Genomic DNA, 17,989 nt, shown 5'->3' on the forward strand with positions numbered 1-17,989 from the left:
GGAGTCTCTGATTCTGAGTTGCAGCAGTCTACAGGGGGGTTTTAATAGTGGGGGTGCAGGGGAGACAAACCCACTTACTCTCAGACCAGGGGCACCAGGCAGTCCCTTCTCTCCAGCTTTACCGGGTTCGCCCTAGGAGGAAAGGGAACACCCAGTGAATGAACAAGGCCCCCATGTCTGCAGGATGCAGTAGGTCACCTCTGCTAGCCGGTCCCTGCTTCTCTGCAGTGGCTCCTCAGCCTGACATTTTTTAGCTTGGAAAAAAGACCATTAAGGGGGGATACGATAGAGGGATATAAAACCATGACTGGTGAGGGGAAAATAAATAAGGAACTGTTATTTACTCCTTCTCACAACACAAGAACCAGGGGTCACCAAGTGAAATGAATGGGCAGCAGGTTTAAAACAAAGAATAGGAAATACTGTTTTCACGCAATGCACAGCTAACCTGCGGAACGCTTGCCAGAGAATGTCGTGAAGGCCAAAACTATAGTAGAGTTTAAAGAAGAACTAGATAAATTCATGGGGGTAGGTCCGTCAATGGCGATGGGCCAGGATGGGCCTGGAGGGTGGCCCTCGCCTCTGTTTGCAAGAGGCTGGAAATGGGCGACAGGGAACTGATCACTTGATGGTTCCCTGTTTGGTTCATTCCCTCCAGGGCACCTGGTGTTGGCCACTGTCGGAAACCAGGACACTGGCCTGGGTGGGCCTCTGGTCTGACCCAGTCTGGCTGTTGTGATCACATAAGCTGGCATCATGTAAGTGCGGTCCATGGAGTCGGGGCTAGCCCAGCCCTGGCCCAGCTAAGAAGCAGAACTGAAGAAATGGCAGCTTCACGGGGCACCTGGACGGCTTGGCACCCAAGGTCCTTTCTGCTCCAGGCCTCTCGTTCCTCCTGTGTCGTTCACAGCCTGATGCCTGACCCGGTGGTGAAGCTTACGACGCACTGCCCGAGGCCCAGGGCTGTGCATGTGTATACGGACCAGAGAGATGGACAGCAGGGTACATGGGCCTCAGAGGGCATGAAAATTCAAGGTGAGCCTGGGAAGCTTCTGCTATTGTAAGAACCTCGCCCTCCACACCTCCACCCTGGGCCGCACTGCCTGGGAGGGAGCACTGGAGGGTCCCACTGCAGGAACATGTACTTACGTTGGCTCCCTTAGGCCCTGGGAACCCCATGACGCCGGGCTGCCCGCGAACACCTTGTGGGCCAGGCGGGCCGGGGCGGCCGTCCTCACCAGGAGCGCCCTGCAGGGAGGCACAGAGGTTGGCACGTGAGCCGACGAGCTCCCCGTGGTGCTGCCGCTAGGAACCGGCGCCTCAGTGCCGGCAAGAGCGCGGGGTATCTCGACGGCAGGGGCGTGCCGCACTGCCGGCTTCGTTCCCGACCCCCAGCAAAGCACCCGCTGCTGAATCGAGGCCGTGCTGTTCCCTGTGCTACTGGGCACTGCCCTGGCCCCAGGGGGGCAGATTGCCAGGCGGCATTTCGAAAGTGCCCTGGGCACGCACCACGCACCCCTCCAATGCACCTGCTAACGCACGGCGTTAATGCGTCTCACCCCCAATGTCGCCCAAAGCACTGCACCCACTTACGAACCCCTCCCCCATCACAGCCCCTGCCCAGCACCCCCAAAGCCCCACACCCATGACCCATCCCCTCCCCCATCACAGCCCCCGCCCAGCACCCCCAAAGCCCCACACCCATGTAACATCCCCTCCCCATCACAGCCCCTGCCCAGCACCCCCAAAGCCCCACACCCATGACCCATCCCCTCCCCCATCACAGCCCCCGCCCAGCACCCCCAAAGCCCCACACCCATGTAACATCCCCTCCCCATCACAGCCCCCATCACTGCCCAGGCACTGCACCTGCTTCTTATCCCCCCGTCACAGCCCCCGCCCAGCACCCCCAAAGCCCCACACCCACTTAACGTCTATACCTCACACGCAGCCCCAGCCCAGCAGCCTGTCCATCATGGCCCCAAGCCAAACACCCCAAAAGCACTTAATAGCTTTTCCCCAATTACAGTCCCTACGCAGTATCACCCCTTTAATTCACCTCCAAATTGCAATAACCCCCAATGTCCAGTATGCGCACCCAGAAGCTGAGGGCCTGGCTAGTACCTCCCAAAACTCAGCAGCCAGCTCCTACCCCCTCCCCCAGCCTCCCCACCGCCGTAATTCAGTGTCCCCCACAGAGCCAAGCCCCAGCAGGGCCAGGAGCCTCACTTACCGAAGGGCCGACCTTGCCTTGAGGACCAGCATCACCCGGGCGGCCAGTGAGACCCTGTGTGCGGTGGAGAGGAGACCGGGTGTTAGGGTATTCCCGTGCGTCCCTGCTCACTGCTCTAGCTCTGCATTGGGGGTGCCTGTTTACTGGCCCTCAGGAGGCCCCAAAACAGCTGCTGGGTTGTCACCTGCACTGTTGGCCGTGGAGTTGCCTCTGCAGCGCCCTCCATAGCAGGGCCCTGATCGCAGCTGTGGGACCATCTCCCACGGTGTGTCTGGGCACCTGGGTCTGTTAGGTGCTACTGGACCCCAGAGGAAAAGAACTGAGCCTTTGTCATGTCAGGTGTGGGAATTATTCCCATGGCAGGGGCGCAGGTGGTGGATTCTCCATCCCTTGAGGTTTTTAAGTCCCGGCTGGACAAGGTCCTGGCTGGGATGACTTAGTGGAGGTTGATCCTGGTTGAAGCAGGGGGCTGGACTAGATGACCTCCTGAGGTCCCTTCCATTCTGTGGGAGTCTCAGTGGGGGAAGGGAAATCCCTCAATTCTTTGGCACAGTCAGTGTCCCTCTGTCGGTCCGCCCCATGTGGATCAGCCTCACCAATCAGTTACCCTAAAAACCCTGGAGGTTTGTTAAGTCCCGGCTTGACAAGGTCTTGGCTGGGATGACTTAGTGGGGGTTGATCCTGGTTGAAGCAGGGGGCTGGACTTGACGACCTCCTGAGGTCCCTTCCAGCCCTAGGGCTCTTGATATAAAAACACGACCGAGCTAAACCAGGTCCATTAGCCATGGGGCAGTAACAGAACCAACAGGCCTCATGCGGCCCAGCTCCTCTAAGAACCCCCGAATGAACGTCACCTATACAAAACCTTGCAAGTGGCTCCTCTGCTAATGATGCTGAGGGCGCTGTAGCGGCATGGACACTGGAACTTGGGGTTCCACTTCCCCTCCCCTGCACCCCCCATAATATCTCTTTCTCCCAACATCTTAACCCTTGCGGTCCCAGTTGCCGAGGCAACTTGGCTGGGAGCTGCTACCGCCTCCCCTTCATTCTCACCCTGGCGCCGGGCAGACCGGGTTCTCCAGGACGTCCGGGATCACCAGTGGCTCCTTTGGGCCCGCCAAGGCCGGCAGGACCACGCTCGCCAGGGGCACCCTGTGCAGGCATAAGGAAGACACGCGCATGAACCAACCCGGTTGGAGGGAGCAGGCAGCTGCACCATGACCAGTCTGGCTAGGCACAGGCTCGCTGACTGAAGAGGCCTTAGCGTGTGATTGCACAGGGGCCCAAATCAAGGAGGCTGAGGGCAGGTCTACACTTTCTCCTCTCAACCTCCCACTGCGGGGACGCCAGCAAAAATCGACTGAAAACTGCCGACTCCAGCTATGCGATTTTCATAACTGGACTTGTGTATCCTGAGGGGGGATTTGATAGCAGCCTCCAACTTCCCGAAGGGGGGCTCAAAAAGGGATGGAAAGAGGCTGTTCTCAGTGGTGACAGACGGCAGAACAAGGAGCAATGGTCTGAAGTCACAGAAGAAGAGGAGCAGGTTGGATATTAGGAAAAACTACTTCCCCAGGAGGGTGGTGAAGCACTGGAATGTGTTACCTAGAGAGGTGGTGGAATCTCCATCCCTAGAGGTTTTTAGGTCCTGGCTGGGATGACTTAGTTGGGGTTGATCCTGCTTGGGGCAGGGGCTGGACTCAATGACCTTTTGAGGTCCCTTCCAGCTCTGTGATTCTGTCCTAGATCGACATTTTTTCCCCCTAGTGTAGACCTGGCCTCAGGCTGCTGTAAGTTGGGTCGATCCCTGTGCAAAGGTGCACCAGCTCCCTAAGGACTGAGCCAGCCCAATCCAGGCTCTAAAGGCACTTGGGTGTTGAGTGAACAGGTCTCACTACCGTAGGTTTCCCCCTGCTGTAGCCTCCAATCCCCGCTCCTCTCCCAAACCCTCTACTTCAGAACCAAGAGAGCAGGGCAGGCTGGGAAATGGAGTCCACCGGGCAGCCCCGTGGCAATCTTACCTAGGAGCAAGGCATGCTGGGAAAGTAGGGCATATATAAACCCCAGCCAGGGGCTGAGAAGGGCAGGACACTGACTGTGCAGCTCTCTTCAGATAGAGCCCTGTGCCTTATGTGAGGGTCATCTGGTTTTTGCTCAGGAGCAGGTTGAGGGGCAGACCTCCTTCTGGGTGGATTGCACCAGACCCCAGGGCAGGGTGTCCCTCTGCCTGTAAATTCCAGCCTTTTCAGTCCAGCCAGTCAACCACCTCTCCTGAGTCCATGGCAGGCGACCTCTAGCTCGTGTGCGACCCACCGGATTCTGCCGAGTGAAGTGGGGTGGTGGTTTGACTCACCTTGGGCCCGGCCAGACCATCCTGACCTGGGAAGCCGCGGTTTCCAGGGGATCCCTAGGAAGGAGACAACAAGCACAGTCAGGGTGGCACCAAGGAATTCGGTGCCACGTGAGTCTAGGTGCCGTCCACTAGTTTCCTGGTACTGGCTGGGACCAGCGGAGCGAAACCCGCCCCAGCCCCACAGCTGAGCTCACACTGAAGTGGGAGTCCCAGGGCATGTGTGTGTGTTACACCCTGAGTCCCGTGTAGCGGACGAGCTGTGGACGTCAGAGGCTTGTACCACGATGGGCTGCTGATCCTGCAGGTCATCCACCTTTCCACCCCGGCCAGTCCCCTGTGTACCCCAGGGTTTGCGCCGTGGTGACTGTGACCAGTTTTCTCTGTTCCGTTCCAGGCCGCCAAGCCAGGGGCTGCCTCCAGCATCGGCCATGATGCTGTTCTCACTTACTCTCTCTCCAGGGGGCCCAATGGGCCCAGCTGCGCCGGGCTCCCCACGGGCTCCTCTCTTGCCTTCTTCGCCAGCTGGGCCGGGTGCTCCCTGCGGCCCTGCAGGGCCCTGTGGGGCGACACAAGGAAAGCATGCATTAGGCTTCCCCATCCTCTAGCACAGTGCAAGCACTGGCTGAGGTGTTTGCACTGCAGGAAGGCAGTGTTGCCTAGTGGGTAGGGCCTGTCCCTCAGAGCCAGGTGACCAGGATTCTATGCCCAGCTTTGCTGTGTGACTTTGAGCAAGCTGCGTCCATTGCTTCTACTACCCTCGGTCTGTTATTCCTATTGCAAGCTCCCCAAGGGAGAGACGACCTGTACAGCCCCGAGCACCCCGATCTCAGATCTTGTTTAATAATAGCTGCCCAGAAGAGGTCAAGGAAGGAGTCCAGCCAGATCCACCTCTCAGGCCGTTCTCCCTTCCTGTCTCCTTCTGGGAGGGCAGAGCGCAGATCTCAAGGGTTTGTGACTGGCAATCAGCCCCAGGGTCCTGCAGGGTGGGCCAGATCCTGGGCCCGTGTAAAGCGGAGGAGCTGGCCCCATGGTATTTAGGCTGGTCAGTGAGCAGTGGGAGAATCTTCTTGGCCTCACGAAAGAGGCAGAGGCGAAATACAACAGCAATGGCTGGCCCAGGGGCCAGGCAGAGGAAAGGCTCTTTAAACACGGGACAGCTTCTCTCTGTTGCAAAGCGAGCCGGGAAGCAGGAAGAGGTGCACCAGAGAGGACTACCCCAGCAGGGCCAAGGGATGGCCTCCCAACTATTCCCAGGGAAGGCAGCACGTCCTGGTGGCCAGAGCGCTGGACTAAAGCTCAGGAGTCTGTTCTGGGCTCTGCAGACGACGTCAGGCAATCCACTTCCTCTCTGTTTCCTCCTGCACTTGTTAGGACGCCAGTTCTTTGGGGTGGTATCTCCCTGCCGCTCACATTAAGACAACGCAGGGTTGGCCAGCCGACGGCTGGGGAGCCCCATGCAGCAATCTGAGCCATTAAACGCAGCTCCTCCTTGGACCCACGGGCCGGGAGCACTGTCTGCCGCTCGGCACGTGCGCCCAGCGCCGGGTGGGAGAATCACACGGTGGCAGCGGCTCCGGTGGATCACTGGCATCAAATTAGAGCGGGGGCTGGGGGCGGAGGGGGGGGTTAAGGGGGCCTGGCTTTGGGGGAGGGGTGGAGGTTAGAGTTGGGGGCTGGGGGTGCCTGGCTCTGGGGGAGGGGGAGGGCATTGAGCCTCTTGTTATACACTTATTTGTATCAATCCATCACTCAATACAAATAAATGTACAATTTGTGGCTCTGTGCCCTCTGTCCCTGGCGCCTCCTCCCGAGCTGGTTGGCCACCTCTGAGATAATGGCACAGGACGGGGCACAAGGCCCATGTGCCTACTGGCCCCGACGGGAGAGAGCAGGTCAGGGGGGATCCCGGCTCTGTTAGCGCCCAGGGCGTGGGAGGGGAAGGTGCTCAGCCCAGAGAACCGCAGGGTTAGTGCCGGGGGCACCTGGGGGCCCAGCTGCACACTGCTGGGCTGGTGCTGAGCGGCCCCAGGACCACGCATGGCGGAACGACTCAGCCCAGAGAGCACTTCCAGGCTGGCTCGCTGGACACTCACCGTTTCACCTTTGGGCCCTTGTTCGCCCTTGAAGCCTGCGACGCCAGGGTCTCCCTGCGGAGAAAGGGACAGCCTGACTCTTCGTCCCAGGGCACCAGCGCTCGTCGGAGCTCTGCCCGTGTGCCCATCCGGGGACGTTACTTGCATCGCCGCAGGCCACAACCACGGCTCACGGGAGGGCTTGGGAGCAGGCTGTGGTGTGGGGGAGGGGCTGGCACTGGGGGCAGGCTGTGGAGCGGGGGAGGGGTTGGCACTGGGGGCAGGCTGTGGAGCGGGGGAGGGGTTGGCACTGGGGGCAGGCTGTGGAGTGGAGGAGAGGTTGGCACCGGGGGCAGGCTGTGGAGTGGAGGAGAGGTTGGCACCGGGGGCAGGCTGTGGAGTGGGGGAGGGGTTGGCACTGGGGGCAGGCTGTGGAGCGGGGGAGGGGTTGGCACCGGGGGCAGGCTGTGGAGTGGGGGAGGGGTTGGCACTGGGGGCAGGCTGTGGAGCGGGGGAGGGGTTGGCACTGGGGGCAGGCTGTGGAGCGGGGGAGGGGTTGGCACCGGGGGCAGGCTGTGGAGCGGGGGAGGGGTTGGCACCGGGGGCAGGCTGTGGAGTGGAGGAGAGGTTGGCACCGGGGGCAGGCTGTGGAGTGGGGGAGGGGTTGGCACCGGGGGCAGGCTGTGGAGTGGGGGAGAGGTTGGCACTGGGGGCAGGCTGTGGCGTGGGGGAGGGGTTGGCACTGGGGGCAGGCTGTGGAGTGAGGGAGGGGTTGGCACCGGGGGCAGGCTGTGGAGTGGGGGAGGGCTTGGCACTGGGGGCAGGCTGTGGAGTGGGGGAGGGGTTGGCACCGGGGGCAGGGTGTGGCGTGGAGGAGGGGTTGGCACTGGAAGGAGGCCGGTGGGAGCAGCCCCCGGGGTGGCTGTGGTGTATGGAAGAGGGATGTAGCATTTCTTCATGCTCTGTGACACTTCCCCTGCTGGAGACCAGCTGCCCCAGGTTCTTACCGTCTGACCTTTGGGACCCAGAGGCCCAGTTGCACCTTGAGGTCCAGGCGGCCCCCGTGGACCAGGGAAGCCGGGGGCACCAGCAATTCCAGGAGCACCCTGTCAGCAGCACAGAGTCGGTGGCGGTTAGGAGCCACAAGGAAAGGCGCTGGCTGGCCCCTCTTCCCACAGCACAGAATCTACCACCTCCCCCAGCTCAGCGCACCCAGGCAGGGCTAATTCCCACTTGGGCTGGGCCAAAGGGACTGGTAACCCCTCCCGGGTGCTGCTGCAGGCTCCATCCACCCCACGGACGTCCCCACGGCCCAGAGCAGCTCCTACTCACAGCTGATCCTTTAGCGCCAGGGATGCCGTCAGTTCCAGGGTTACCCTAGGAGCAAGAAGATCAATGAGCAACTCTGGCCAACCCCTTTTTGCCGTGGCCCCCAGGGTGGGGGGCCCTATGGGGAGCAGCTGTATGACCCCCCAAAGAAACAGGAGCAAATTTGGCAGGGGGCTAATGACATAACATGGGGACCCTCTGGGGGAAGGCTGATGCCCTGCAGTGACAGGTGTCAATCAGCCAAACAGCTGGAGGGGCCAGAGCGAGCCCCGATAGGCTGCAGCAGGGGAAAGGCAGGGTTAGATGTATCTCAGGCCCTGGAGAGACAGTTCAGGTGTAGACAGGCGGAAGCTGGCTCTAGATTCCAACTGATCAGTCCCGGGGGGGACAGCTGGAGGGATGGCTCCTGACATAATGCAAGGAGATGAGATCAGGGCACGCTAACCCAGGAGGTAGGATGGCCTAGTGGAGAGTGCAAGAGCTAGGTTCCAATTCTGGCTCCTCCTGTGCCCCCTTGTGCCAGTCAGCTGGGCCCAGATCCTCAGAGGTGTTTAGCTCCCTAATCCCACTTGATTTCAGTGGCTATCAGAGGCCCAAAGAGCTTTAAGGATCTGGACCCGCAAGTCCAGCGTGCCTCAGTTTCCCCACTAGAAAGATAAGGTGCATCCTCCCCGTGCCACTCTTGGTGTGGGTGTGCATGCAACTGGCTGATTGGGAAGAGATGATACCAGAAGGGGGTGGGGGGGCATTTGGAGGCATTATGCTGGGTTGAGACCCTGTGCTCCTGAGCAACCGGGGCTCTCCAGGTAACTCATTACCCGCTCTGCGATTCTAGCCCTCACCCTGCATGAGGGCTGGCGATCAATCAAAGACAAGAACGTCCCATCCATCCCCGCCCAGCTAGGCTGGCCCTTTGGTGCCCTAGAAAGGGGCTGGTTACTTACAGGTGCTCCTGAAGGTCCGGGGGAGCCAGGAGTGCCAGATTCGCCTCGGGGGCCTTGGGCACCCTCAGGACCACGAGCACCAGTGGGGCCGGCTTCTCCCTGCAAAAGGAGATGAAAAGGATTAAAGAAAGCACAATCGCATGGGGGGAGGGACCCTCTTCGAACCCCCTGACCTGGGACTTCTCCATAGGTCCAGAGCATGTTAGAGGCCCTGACCATTTAAAGGAGGAACCGCCTGTGAAGGAGAGACAGTGTGGCTTAGTGGGTGAGGCGCTGGCCTGGAACTCAGGAGAGCTTGCCCCTATACCTGTCTCTGCCACTGATGGGTCAAATGACCCTGCCCATGTCACTTTCTCCTCCCATCCTTGATCTGCATGCTCCTCTGGGCCAGAGTCTGTGCAGCGCCCAGAACAGTGGGGCTGTGATCTCAGTGGGGTGTCTATATTCTAGCAGCCACTAACAACAACAGCCATCCCCTTTGCTTCCCAGCCTCACCCTCTGGTCACTCATGAAGCAACAGCCAAGAGGGTGGAGGGTGTGTGTGTGTGTGTGTGTGTGAACCTTTCTAGGGCGGACACAAAGAGATACCAGTGCACTAACCCCAGTCCCAACCCACTGCAGCGGCATCGCCTTTGCTGAGCGATTTATTGATTTTTCAAGTCTCTTCTTGGAATTAATAGACCCAGAGCTGAATAAACAAACTTCAAAGGCAGCTCTCTCCTCTCATCCGCCCCAGCTGCTTCGGGGAGGGGCAGCTCATATGTCCTTCTAGTGCCTCTGAGGAGCTGGTGCTGCTGCTCATTATGGGGATGATTATTACTGAAGGGCCATTGTCTGCGGTATCTCCATGGTGCCCTGAGCTGTCTGGTAACTGGGGAAACCAGCCCTTGGAGAGAATAGCCACCAAGAGCCAAAGGTTACACGCCTCACTGCATGGGGGATTCCCAGGGACATATCCCTCTAGATCTCTCTCCTCCTGGCTGATCTTACAGGCCTCCATGCATCTGATTAAAGAGATCCACTGGCCAGGACAGGTGCGTGGAAGGAGACAGGAGTTCTGCTGTTTCCCCCTCCACTGCACAGAGATGGCACTGGGAATTCTGCAGGGTGGAGGGAACTGCCTCTTCTCAGGTTGTCCTGGCACACTGGATGGTCATTTGTCAGCTGGATGCTTTGTATCAGGGCCTGATTGTATTGACTGTATTTGTTTAACAAGGGGCTTGATCCTGAGCCAGCAAAGTGGTTAAACACTAGCTCAGGGGCTGTCAAACTTCAGTGTACCCCAAGCCTCTTCTGGCAGCCAAAATTACTACACAACCCCAGGAAGGCGGATGAAAACATGAGCCCACCAGAGACCCACTGCCCCAGGTAGGGGCCAAGCCTCATCCCTGACACTTAGAAGGCTTCCTAACTTCAAGCCCTGGGAGGTTGGGCTTGGAATTTGGCCTCTGCCCCAAACCCCAGCAAGTGTAACACCAGCCCTGGCGACGCCATTAGAACAGGGTCAGGCTTCACAGTTGGAGAACTGCTGAACTAACTTAATTGTACGCTCATGAATTGGGCCCCTTGAAGTTAATAGGGTTGATGCACCTGCTTAAAACAAAGTAAGTGGTTTGCTGGAGCACAGCTGGCGCACTCAGCCCCGGGAGCCAGGACTGGTGCCTGGAAACAAACTTCATGGGCCCAGAGGAAACCGGCCCACGTGGGCATCCGGCTAATGAAAATCACACTGTATTACGGGTGTTGCCAGAGGAGAGAGTTCCGGATTAGCGAGATTCAACCAGTAGGGAGCCTGATTTCAAAACAAGAGCACTGATGGGCTGCCTCCCAGGAGGCCAATTAAGTCGGAATTATCTCTGCTGGGTACCCACGGAGCCAATTTCGAAATTAAATGGGGAGGAAGTTGGGGAAAGTGGCTCGTTTCGGCAGAGTTACTAGTTTGAGTGAAGTCTCGTGGCACCTTACAGACTAACAGATATTTCGGAGCGTGAGCTTTCGTGGGCGAAGACCCACTTCGTCAGATGCATGAGGCAGGTCTCTGCCCACGAAAGCTTCTGCGCCAAAATAGCTGTTAGTCTATAAGGTGCCACGAGACTTCTTCTTGTTCTCAAAGATACAGACTAACACGGTGACCTCTGTGATGCTTATTTCTAGTGGATGCCCCTGTGGTTCCAGAGTAACAACTTTTGCAGTGAGGACACAAGTGTCCCCCCGGCCCCAGGAAAAAAGGGGATTTTCCGCAAAAAAACCCCCAGTTTGGACAAGCCCAGAGTTTGTCATTTCCTCTCTTCCCATCGTTTCCCACTCACTCTTCCTCATCCCCTCTGCTTGCTGCTCCAGCGGGTGACCCCGACAAAACACGCCAGGCGGGAGGTGAGCGGAGGAACTGAAGCCCTCAGTGGGGTTTTGCTCACAAAAGGCCGGTGGAAGGGAGGCTTTTCTGGCTGGCTCCTTGCTCAGCCTGCCGGAGACGCAACACGTACCTTAGAGCCTGGGCCGCCGGGGAAACCAGGAGCTCCAGAAGGGCCAACGGGTCCCTGGGAACAGAGACGGAGAAGTTAGAGTCAGCCCAGAAGAAAGAGCAGCAAAGTTCAGCTTCAAAGGTCAATGGGGGGTGCTTGGACTGCAGCCCACAGAAGCCCGGACAAAGGGATCATTATTGGGTGGAGAGGGTCCTCAAAGGGTTAAAATCTAAACCAGAGGGCTCACAAGGGCTTGGGGGAGCTCTGGGGGATGTGCCTGGGCTCCTAGAGGGACTGGGGACACGAGCATGGCCCAGGGAGGTGCACCAGACATGGGGCACACACCAGCCCAAAGACAGTGGTGATCAATCCTACTCCATAGCAGCACAAGTGTAGCAGGCGAGTGGCCATCTCCTGGCAGGGGAATGCACCCGGGGGGTTCTCCTTGTGCAGCTCCCCCGCTGGGGAACCCACAGAACACGGTGAGCACCAGTGGAGGGTTCGCTATTTAAGGGGATACCGGCCAATTCCTACACTCCACTTCAGGAAAGGGGGAAGGGGCAATGGCTGGAGGGCGTATGATGGATCCATGCTTCTGGGGGGGCAAGTCATTTCTTTGGGACAGGCCCCAGCGTTTTGTACAGCGCCTGGCGCAGCTGCGCTTCGGAAGGGATGTGGAGGGAGCCCCTGGCTACGTGGGCAGGGGCCCGTTTTTACAGATATTTTTGTCCCTCCAGAACGCAAATGTTCCTGGGCAAAGACTGTCATTGTAGAAGACAGAATAAACATTTATACAGAAAACAAGGTACTTACAGGGGGGCCGGCCGGGCCTGGGAGACCATCATTCCCGCGAGCACCCTGTGGAAGCAAGGCCAGGGTCCGTTTAAATGGAGCAGGCCTGAATCTGCCCCCTTCTATTTTAAAAGAAGGCGGGGGAGCTGATTTTGACTCCTGTCCAATTAAAGCCCTGGGGGCAGATAGCAAAAGGAGCAGGGATTTTTGCAAGCCATTGGGGGCTGTTGCATTCATGCAGCAGATACAATTCTCTAGGGCTATGTCTATGTCTTTCAAAAGAGGCGTGCAAACGAAGGAAATCAAAAATGCAAATGAGGTGCGGATTTACATATCTGGCGTCTTATTTGCATATTCTTCTTTCGAAGAAAAGCAGCGTAGGCGAGGCTCTTTCGAAAGTAAACCCCATCTTTGAAAGAACCCTCCTCCCCTTTTTTTATGGGCAGAAGGGGGCCTTTCGAAGACGGGGTTGACTTTCGAAAGCGCCACGGCTACATTGCTTTTCTTCTTTCGAAAGAAGCTGTTTTGAACGCAGAATATGCAAACGAGACGCCAGCTATGTAAATTTGCACCTCATTTGCATTTTTGATTTCCTTCATTGGCATGCCAGTTTCAAAAGAGGAATGGTATCCACAGCCTGGGTATTACGTGGGCTGGCACACCAGGGTGTGGCCCCTAGGGGGCGCTGTGCAGGCATGCCCACCAGCACAGTATGGCTTCCTTTACCCATGTATTCTAACTATGGTGTAGAAGTCGGGGGGGGGGGGGGGGGGGGTGATGTCAGTCCCTGGACTACTGCCCAGCTGGTGTAAATCAGCTGTCACACCACAGAAGGAACTAGAGATGCGCCAATTTACACCTGCTGAGAATTTGGAGTTGCAAGGGCCTGATTTTGCTGTTTGCATGCTGGAATCACTCCCCTGACACCTGTAGAATTGCTCCTCATTTTCAGAATTTGGCCCGTCTACATCCAACAAGGCTTAACTGTGCATCCCCGCCACAAGCTGCTACTCCACAGCGAGTAAGTAGCTGAGCAGCCTCTGTTCCTTGCTGCACTACTCAGGGGCTGAGAAAGATCCAGGGATTTTAGCAAGCCAGAAAAGATCCAGACACACGCCAGGGGATCGGTAAATTAACCGGTGCCGGAGCATATAGACAGATTCCACTCACGCCCTGCCATGGCTCCCCTTAGCAGAGTCTGTGGGGTATTTTAGGCCCTGAATGGACACTAGGGGAAGGAGCCATGCTGAACTCAGAGGAAGTGCCCTGCTGCAGAGGCTTGACACCAGTGTGCATGGGAGCAGAATCAGGCCTTTGATGTCTCTGCGGAGCAGCTGTGCTGTGCACCAACAGCCAGCTGGAAAAGTGTCCGCGAAGGCTTGCAGTGAGGAATTCATTACCCAGAGGAGAGGGGGCATACGGCGGAAATGAGATGAAAGCCAGGACTGCTATGCCAGGAAATGTTTCTTCAGACTTAGATCTGCTTTGCTAGGCCTCAGCGCGAACACCCAGGGGAAACAAGAGGAGCCCCAGGATGGACTAAGCCCTTTATTGTGGAAAAACATCCCCACGTTAGCTGAATGCTGGGGACTGGACTGAAGGTGTGGGCCCTGGTCTGGCTCTGTGGATCTGTAGGTATAGCAAACCTACCACACTAAGGATCTAGAATTGCAGGCCCCAAACATCTAATTGTCATGAGTCAGGCCTCGAAAAGATGAGATTAGCTTAAAAATGATGAATTCTGGCTCTTTGTCTGCTAGTGTATCTTGCACTGAGTTCATGCTGTTAAACTCTACTCTGCAACCAGGCTGCCGAGAATCTTGCTGCTTTTTAAAAGGAAAGCCTCCCCTAGTCCCATGACTCTGGGATCTGGGGCTTTAAATGACAGCTGAGCGTCTCCCCTATTCCCATGACTCCGGGATCTGGGGCTCTAAGAAAACACCAAATATCACGATGAAATTGCCAGAGTCAGCAACACAGCGAAGGCTGACGCTGTGTGTGGGTTGAGTCCTGAGTATCAAAATCTCAGTTCAGACTGATGCTGAAATCTCTGCCAGCCTGGGCTGGTGTTGCTTGGACGGTTTCTGTTACAGACTTTGGTGTCTCTAAGGCAGGGAAGAGCCAAGAGCCAACCAGCCTGTGCCTGTTCCTCAGCTGTTTAGGAAATGCTAGCCTGGATCAGAGCAGGGACCTGGCTAACCCGGGATCCCGCCTCTAACAGATGCCAACAACAGCTGCTTTGGAGATGCAAGTGGTCCTCCAGGAGGTGGCTAATCCTCTATGTTATATAGGTACCAATCCCCCCACCAAGCTGGGGCCATCAGGGGAATTAAATCAATGAGTGATTGGCACTTAAAGACCTTTGAGCATCTGAATGTTTCCTCCAGACCCCTGGGTCACTGGCTGTCGGCTTAAGCCTGAATGCAACAGGGTCCCAGGGATCCACCATGTTCACCCACCGACATACGTTCCCTGGCAGGAGCAGCGGTTGGGGCTAAAATCTCAAGCCAAACTTCACCACCATTATAGGGGCCTTTCGTGTGCGCCGCAAATTGGGGAGGGGGATTTTATGTGACAGAGACTCTGTTACCAGCCCCCAGCTGGAAGCCCTGGGGACTTTTAGGAAGAGGCTGGAAACGTCCCCAGGCATGGCGGGCCTCCGCGGTATTGCACTGTGCACCTGAAGCCAGAGTTCTGCTTTGCAAGGCACCAATTGTGTATGGCTACGGCTCTGCCACGCCACGCAGAAAGCACCTGTATCTGCATGTTTGCCAAGTGGTGGCCAGAACGCCTGTACCTGCCGCTGTGTGATGCTTAGCACCAAACACCCGTAGCTATCACATTGGGAACGACAGCACTGAGCGCCTGTAGCTATCACTTTGTTAAGCTCTCCCATCACCTCCGGTTACACTACACACTGCACAGAGCACCTGTAGTTCGTGTACCCACTTTTGAAAAATATGGCACAGAGTCCCTGTCCCTTACACATTTCCTAAACACAGAGTTTTTCCAAAGCTGTTTTCCTGTCCCTGCCCTTCCCCTGCCTGCTTCCCCCTCCCCGCACGGGCCACTTTGCAGCCTGCTGAATGACCTTCACTCTTCGTATCATGCTGAAAGCGCAACGCCCCCTTGCTAGGCTGTGTGAACTCATTCCCACCCCTGCGTGCCGCCCGACCTACCCCCAGGGTAGACTCTGCTAGGCCGACAGAAGAATTCTCCCCCCGGAGGTGAGATCGCCTCCCTCGAGGAAAACACTCCCTCCAGCACTCTTGCAAGCTGCTTCACTACAACAGCGGTGGAGACGGCGCCTGTGATCTGAGCGTTAGGGTCTCTCACACAAGCAATGGGCTTGGACGAGAGCCCCTCAGCGCAGAAGGCTGCACAATTTCACTGGGCATTAAATATAATTGGAGATACACATCTCCTAGGCCTGGAAGGTCACCACGTCCAGTCCCCTGCCCTCTTGGCACGACCAAGCACCACCCTGGCATCTATTTGCCCAGATCCCTAAACGGCTTCCTCAAGGATGGAGCTCACCACCCCAGGTTTAGCAGGCCAATGCTCAAACCACTGAGCTGTCCCACCCCAGCCCTAGGCCCTCTGCCCAGGGCTGAGTTTCAACCTCATGGCATCCGCTCCACATGCCACAAAACAGCATGAGCACACCACACCCCTGCAGCCTGCACGCAGAGGTCCTGGGTCAGCTGCCCAGGGAGACACCAGGGTAAGTTGCGTCATGCAGCAGCGCTGCACAGCCAGGAGATGAAGCATTGTGAAAGCTCATTAGCAGCGCCCGACCCCCTGCAAGGGAGCCACAGTGGAGGAGGGTTGTGGGGAGACACAGGCTTTCTTTGTGTAAGTCGGCTAAGTGCCACTCCATGGGACAACGACCCACAACGCTGTGTGTGTGGGTTACACAGGGCCCCGCGCCGACTCCCGCAGCCGAGGCCCGGTCACGGTGGGGCAGGAAGGCGGATGCGGCAGGACCCGTTGCCCCCGCCGTAACTCAAGCTGTCACGCAGCACACGCCTCCCCAGGAACGCCTGAACTTAGCGCCAGCCCAGCAAACAAAGCGAGTGGGGTACGCAGGGCCCAGCAAGGCAGCAAGACACATGGGACACAACACAGCACAGAGACCACATTCATCACTAGTCTACAGAACAGGGTGCCCTCTGTGTAACCGGCTGGTCCGTAATAGCTGCAGAGCCCCCGGCTGCCACGAGGGGGTGGAAATTCACCAGGGAATTGCCTGAGAGCAGAGATCAGGTCAGCCAGCCCTATCCTTAACCCCGTCTCCTGTTACCTGCAAACTTGCACAGCCATCTTGCTCACATTCCAACAAGTGACCGCTTTGCCTTGGGAATCTGACGGATTGTTACGCAGCCGATCAGGAATCCCTCCCTCGTGCACAGCCGCTGATTTATTGGCATGCCCCAGTGAAGGGTCTTACCCACCCACCCAGTGTGAAAAGCCACCATCCAGGCACAAGGCCCTCGCTGTCTCCTGCCTGAGCAGGTTGGGTGGTTGGAGGAATAAAGTCAGATTAAATTTTCAAGAGAGTTGAGCAACTAACGTGCACCCAACTTACTTGGGCCATTTGAAGAACTATCTGCTCAGAAGGCCCCCTAAGCGGGATCTGAGCCGCTTGGCAATCTGCCCCAGGTACCGCAAACAGGGGGTTACAGAGTCATTTTGGAGGCGATTATATTTGATTATTTCTGACTTGGGATTTGCTGGGATTCTTCTCTTGTCTGAAGCACGGAAGAGTTTCTCACTCATGCAGGGCATCAGAGGTGGTCTTTACTGAGTGCTGATTGTAGTTTTTCCACTGGAATTTGTTCTTCTCCAACGGGAAATGCATTTTGATGCCATTTCGCCTAAAAATCTGCATTTTCTTCCACATTTTTGTTGACCCTCCCCCAAGCTGAACATTTTTAAACCAAAACATTTGGGTTTCAGGGCTTTTTGAGCAAAACCTGGTATTGTTTTGAGGAAAAGGAAAAAAAAATATTGTTTTAAAACTTCTCATAGGGAAAAAGGATCATTTTGGCTGTGTCTACACTTGCATTCCTCTTTCAAAACAGAAATGCAAATGAGGGAAATTGAAAATGCAAATGAAGCACTGATTTACATATCATGCTTCATTTGCATCATCTCGTTTCGGAAGAGATTCTTTCCAAAGGAAAAAGGAGGAAAAGTGTAGGTGAGGATCTTTCAAAAATAAACCCCAACTTAAAAAGAACCCTTCTTCCTGAAACAAAATAGGAAGAAGGGCTCTTTCAAAGACGGGGTTTATTTTTGAAAGATCCCCGTCTACACTGCTTTTTCCTATTGAATCTCTTCTGGAAAGAGATTATGCAAATGAAGCACAGGATATGTAAATCAGCACCTCATTTGCATTTCCGTTTCCCCTCATTTGCATTCTTCTTTTGAAAGAGGAGTGCAGGTGGAGACACACCCTTCCTGACCAGCTCTCCCCGTAGGAGAGGTATTGTGCAACTCAGGGAATAGGCCCCATCCCTCAGAGGGAACAGAGGATGTTTTGCTGTATGGGAGGAGCTGCAGGGTATTATAACGAAGGTCTTTTGTTATTACATTGCCCCGTTTTTCTTACACCTATTGCATAGCACGTGATTGCAGGGATGGGAAAGAGTATGGAAGGAAACTTCAACACTCACAGCAGCACCGGATGGGCCGGGACGTCCTCTTTCACCTGGGAGACCACGAGGCCCCTGTAAAACAGCAATGAAAACGATGAGGCTTATCTTATTACAGTCCTCTCTGCACACACCTCCTTGTGCTCT

At 56.5% G+C, this 17,989-nt stretch overlaps 1 protein-coding gene across 3 annotated transcripts in view; it reads right to left on the reverse strand.

The window, feature by feature from the left end:
• Window positions 1-17,989, reverse strand: part of COL2A1 (collagen type II alpha 1 chain) — a 74,772-nt gene that overhangs the window by 31,897 nt on the left and 24,886 nt on the right. For all 3 annotated transcript variants that reach the window (XM_074980273.1, XM_074980274.1, XM_074980272.1), the window contains 13 exons: window positions 17,864-17,917; window positions 12,207-12,251; window positions 11,415-11,468; window positions 8,932-9,030; window positions 7,991-8,035; window positions 7,666-7,764; window positions 6,680-6,733; window positions 5,035-5,142; window positions 4,587-4,640; window positions 3,287-3,385; window positions 2,234-2,287; window positions 1,150-1,248; window positions 79-132 (listed from right to left, as the gene is read on the reverse strand). In XM_074980273.1, the coding sequence (XP_074836374.1) occupies window positions 79-132; window positions 1,150-1,248; window positions 2,234-2,287; window positions 3,287-3,385; window positions 4,587-4,640; window positions 5,035-5,142; window positions 6,680-6,733; window positions 7,666-7,764; window positions 7,991-8,035; window positions 8,932-9,030; window positions 11,415-11,468; window positions 12,207-12,251; window positions 17,864-17,917 (918 nt within the window). The remainder of the gene's footprint in view (window positions 1-78; window positions 133-1,149; window positions 1,249-2,233; window positions 2,288-3,286; window positions 3,386-4,586; window positions 4,641-5,034; window positions 5,143-6,679; window positions 6,734-7,665; window positions 7,765-7,990; window positions 8,036-8,931; window positions 9,031-11,414; window positions 11,469-12,206; window positions 12,252-17,863; window positions 17,918-17,989) is intronic.

This window comes from Carettochelys insculpta, chromosome 29, assembly GCF_033958435.1.
Source record: "Carettochelys insculpta isolate YL-2023 chromosome 29, ASM3395843v1, whole genome shotgun sequence".
NCBI classification, from domain to species: domain Eukaryota; kingdom Metazoa; phylum Chordata; order Testudines; family Carettochelyidae; genus Carettochelys; species Carettochelys insculpta.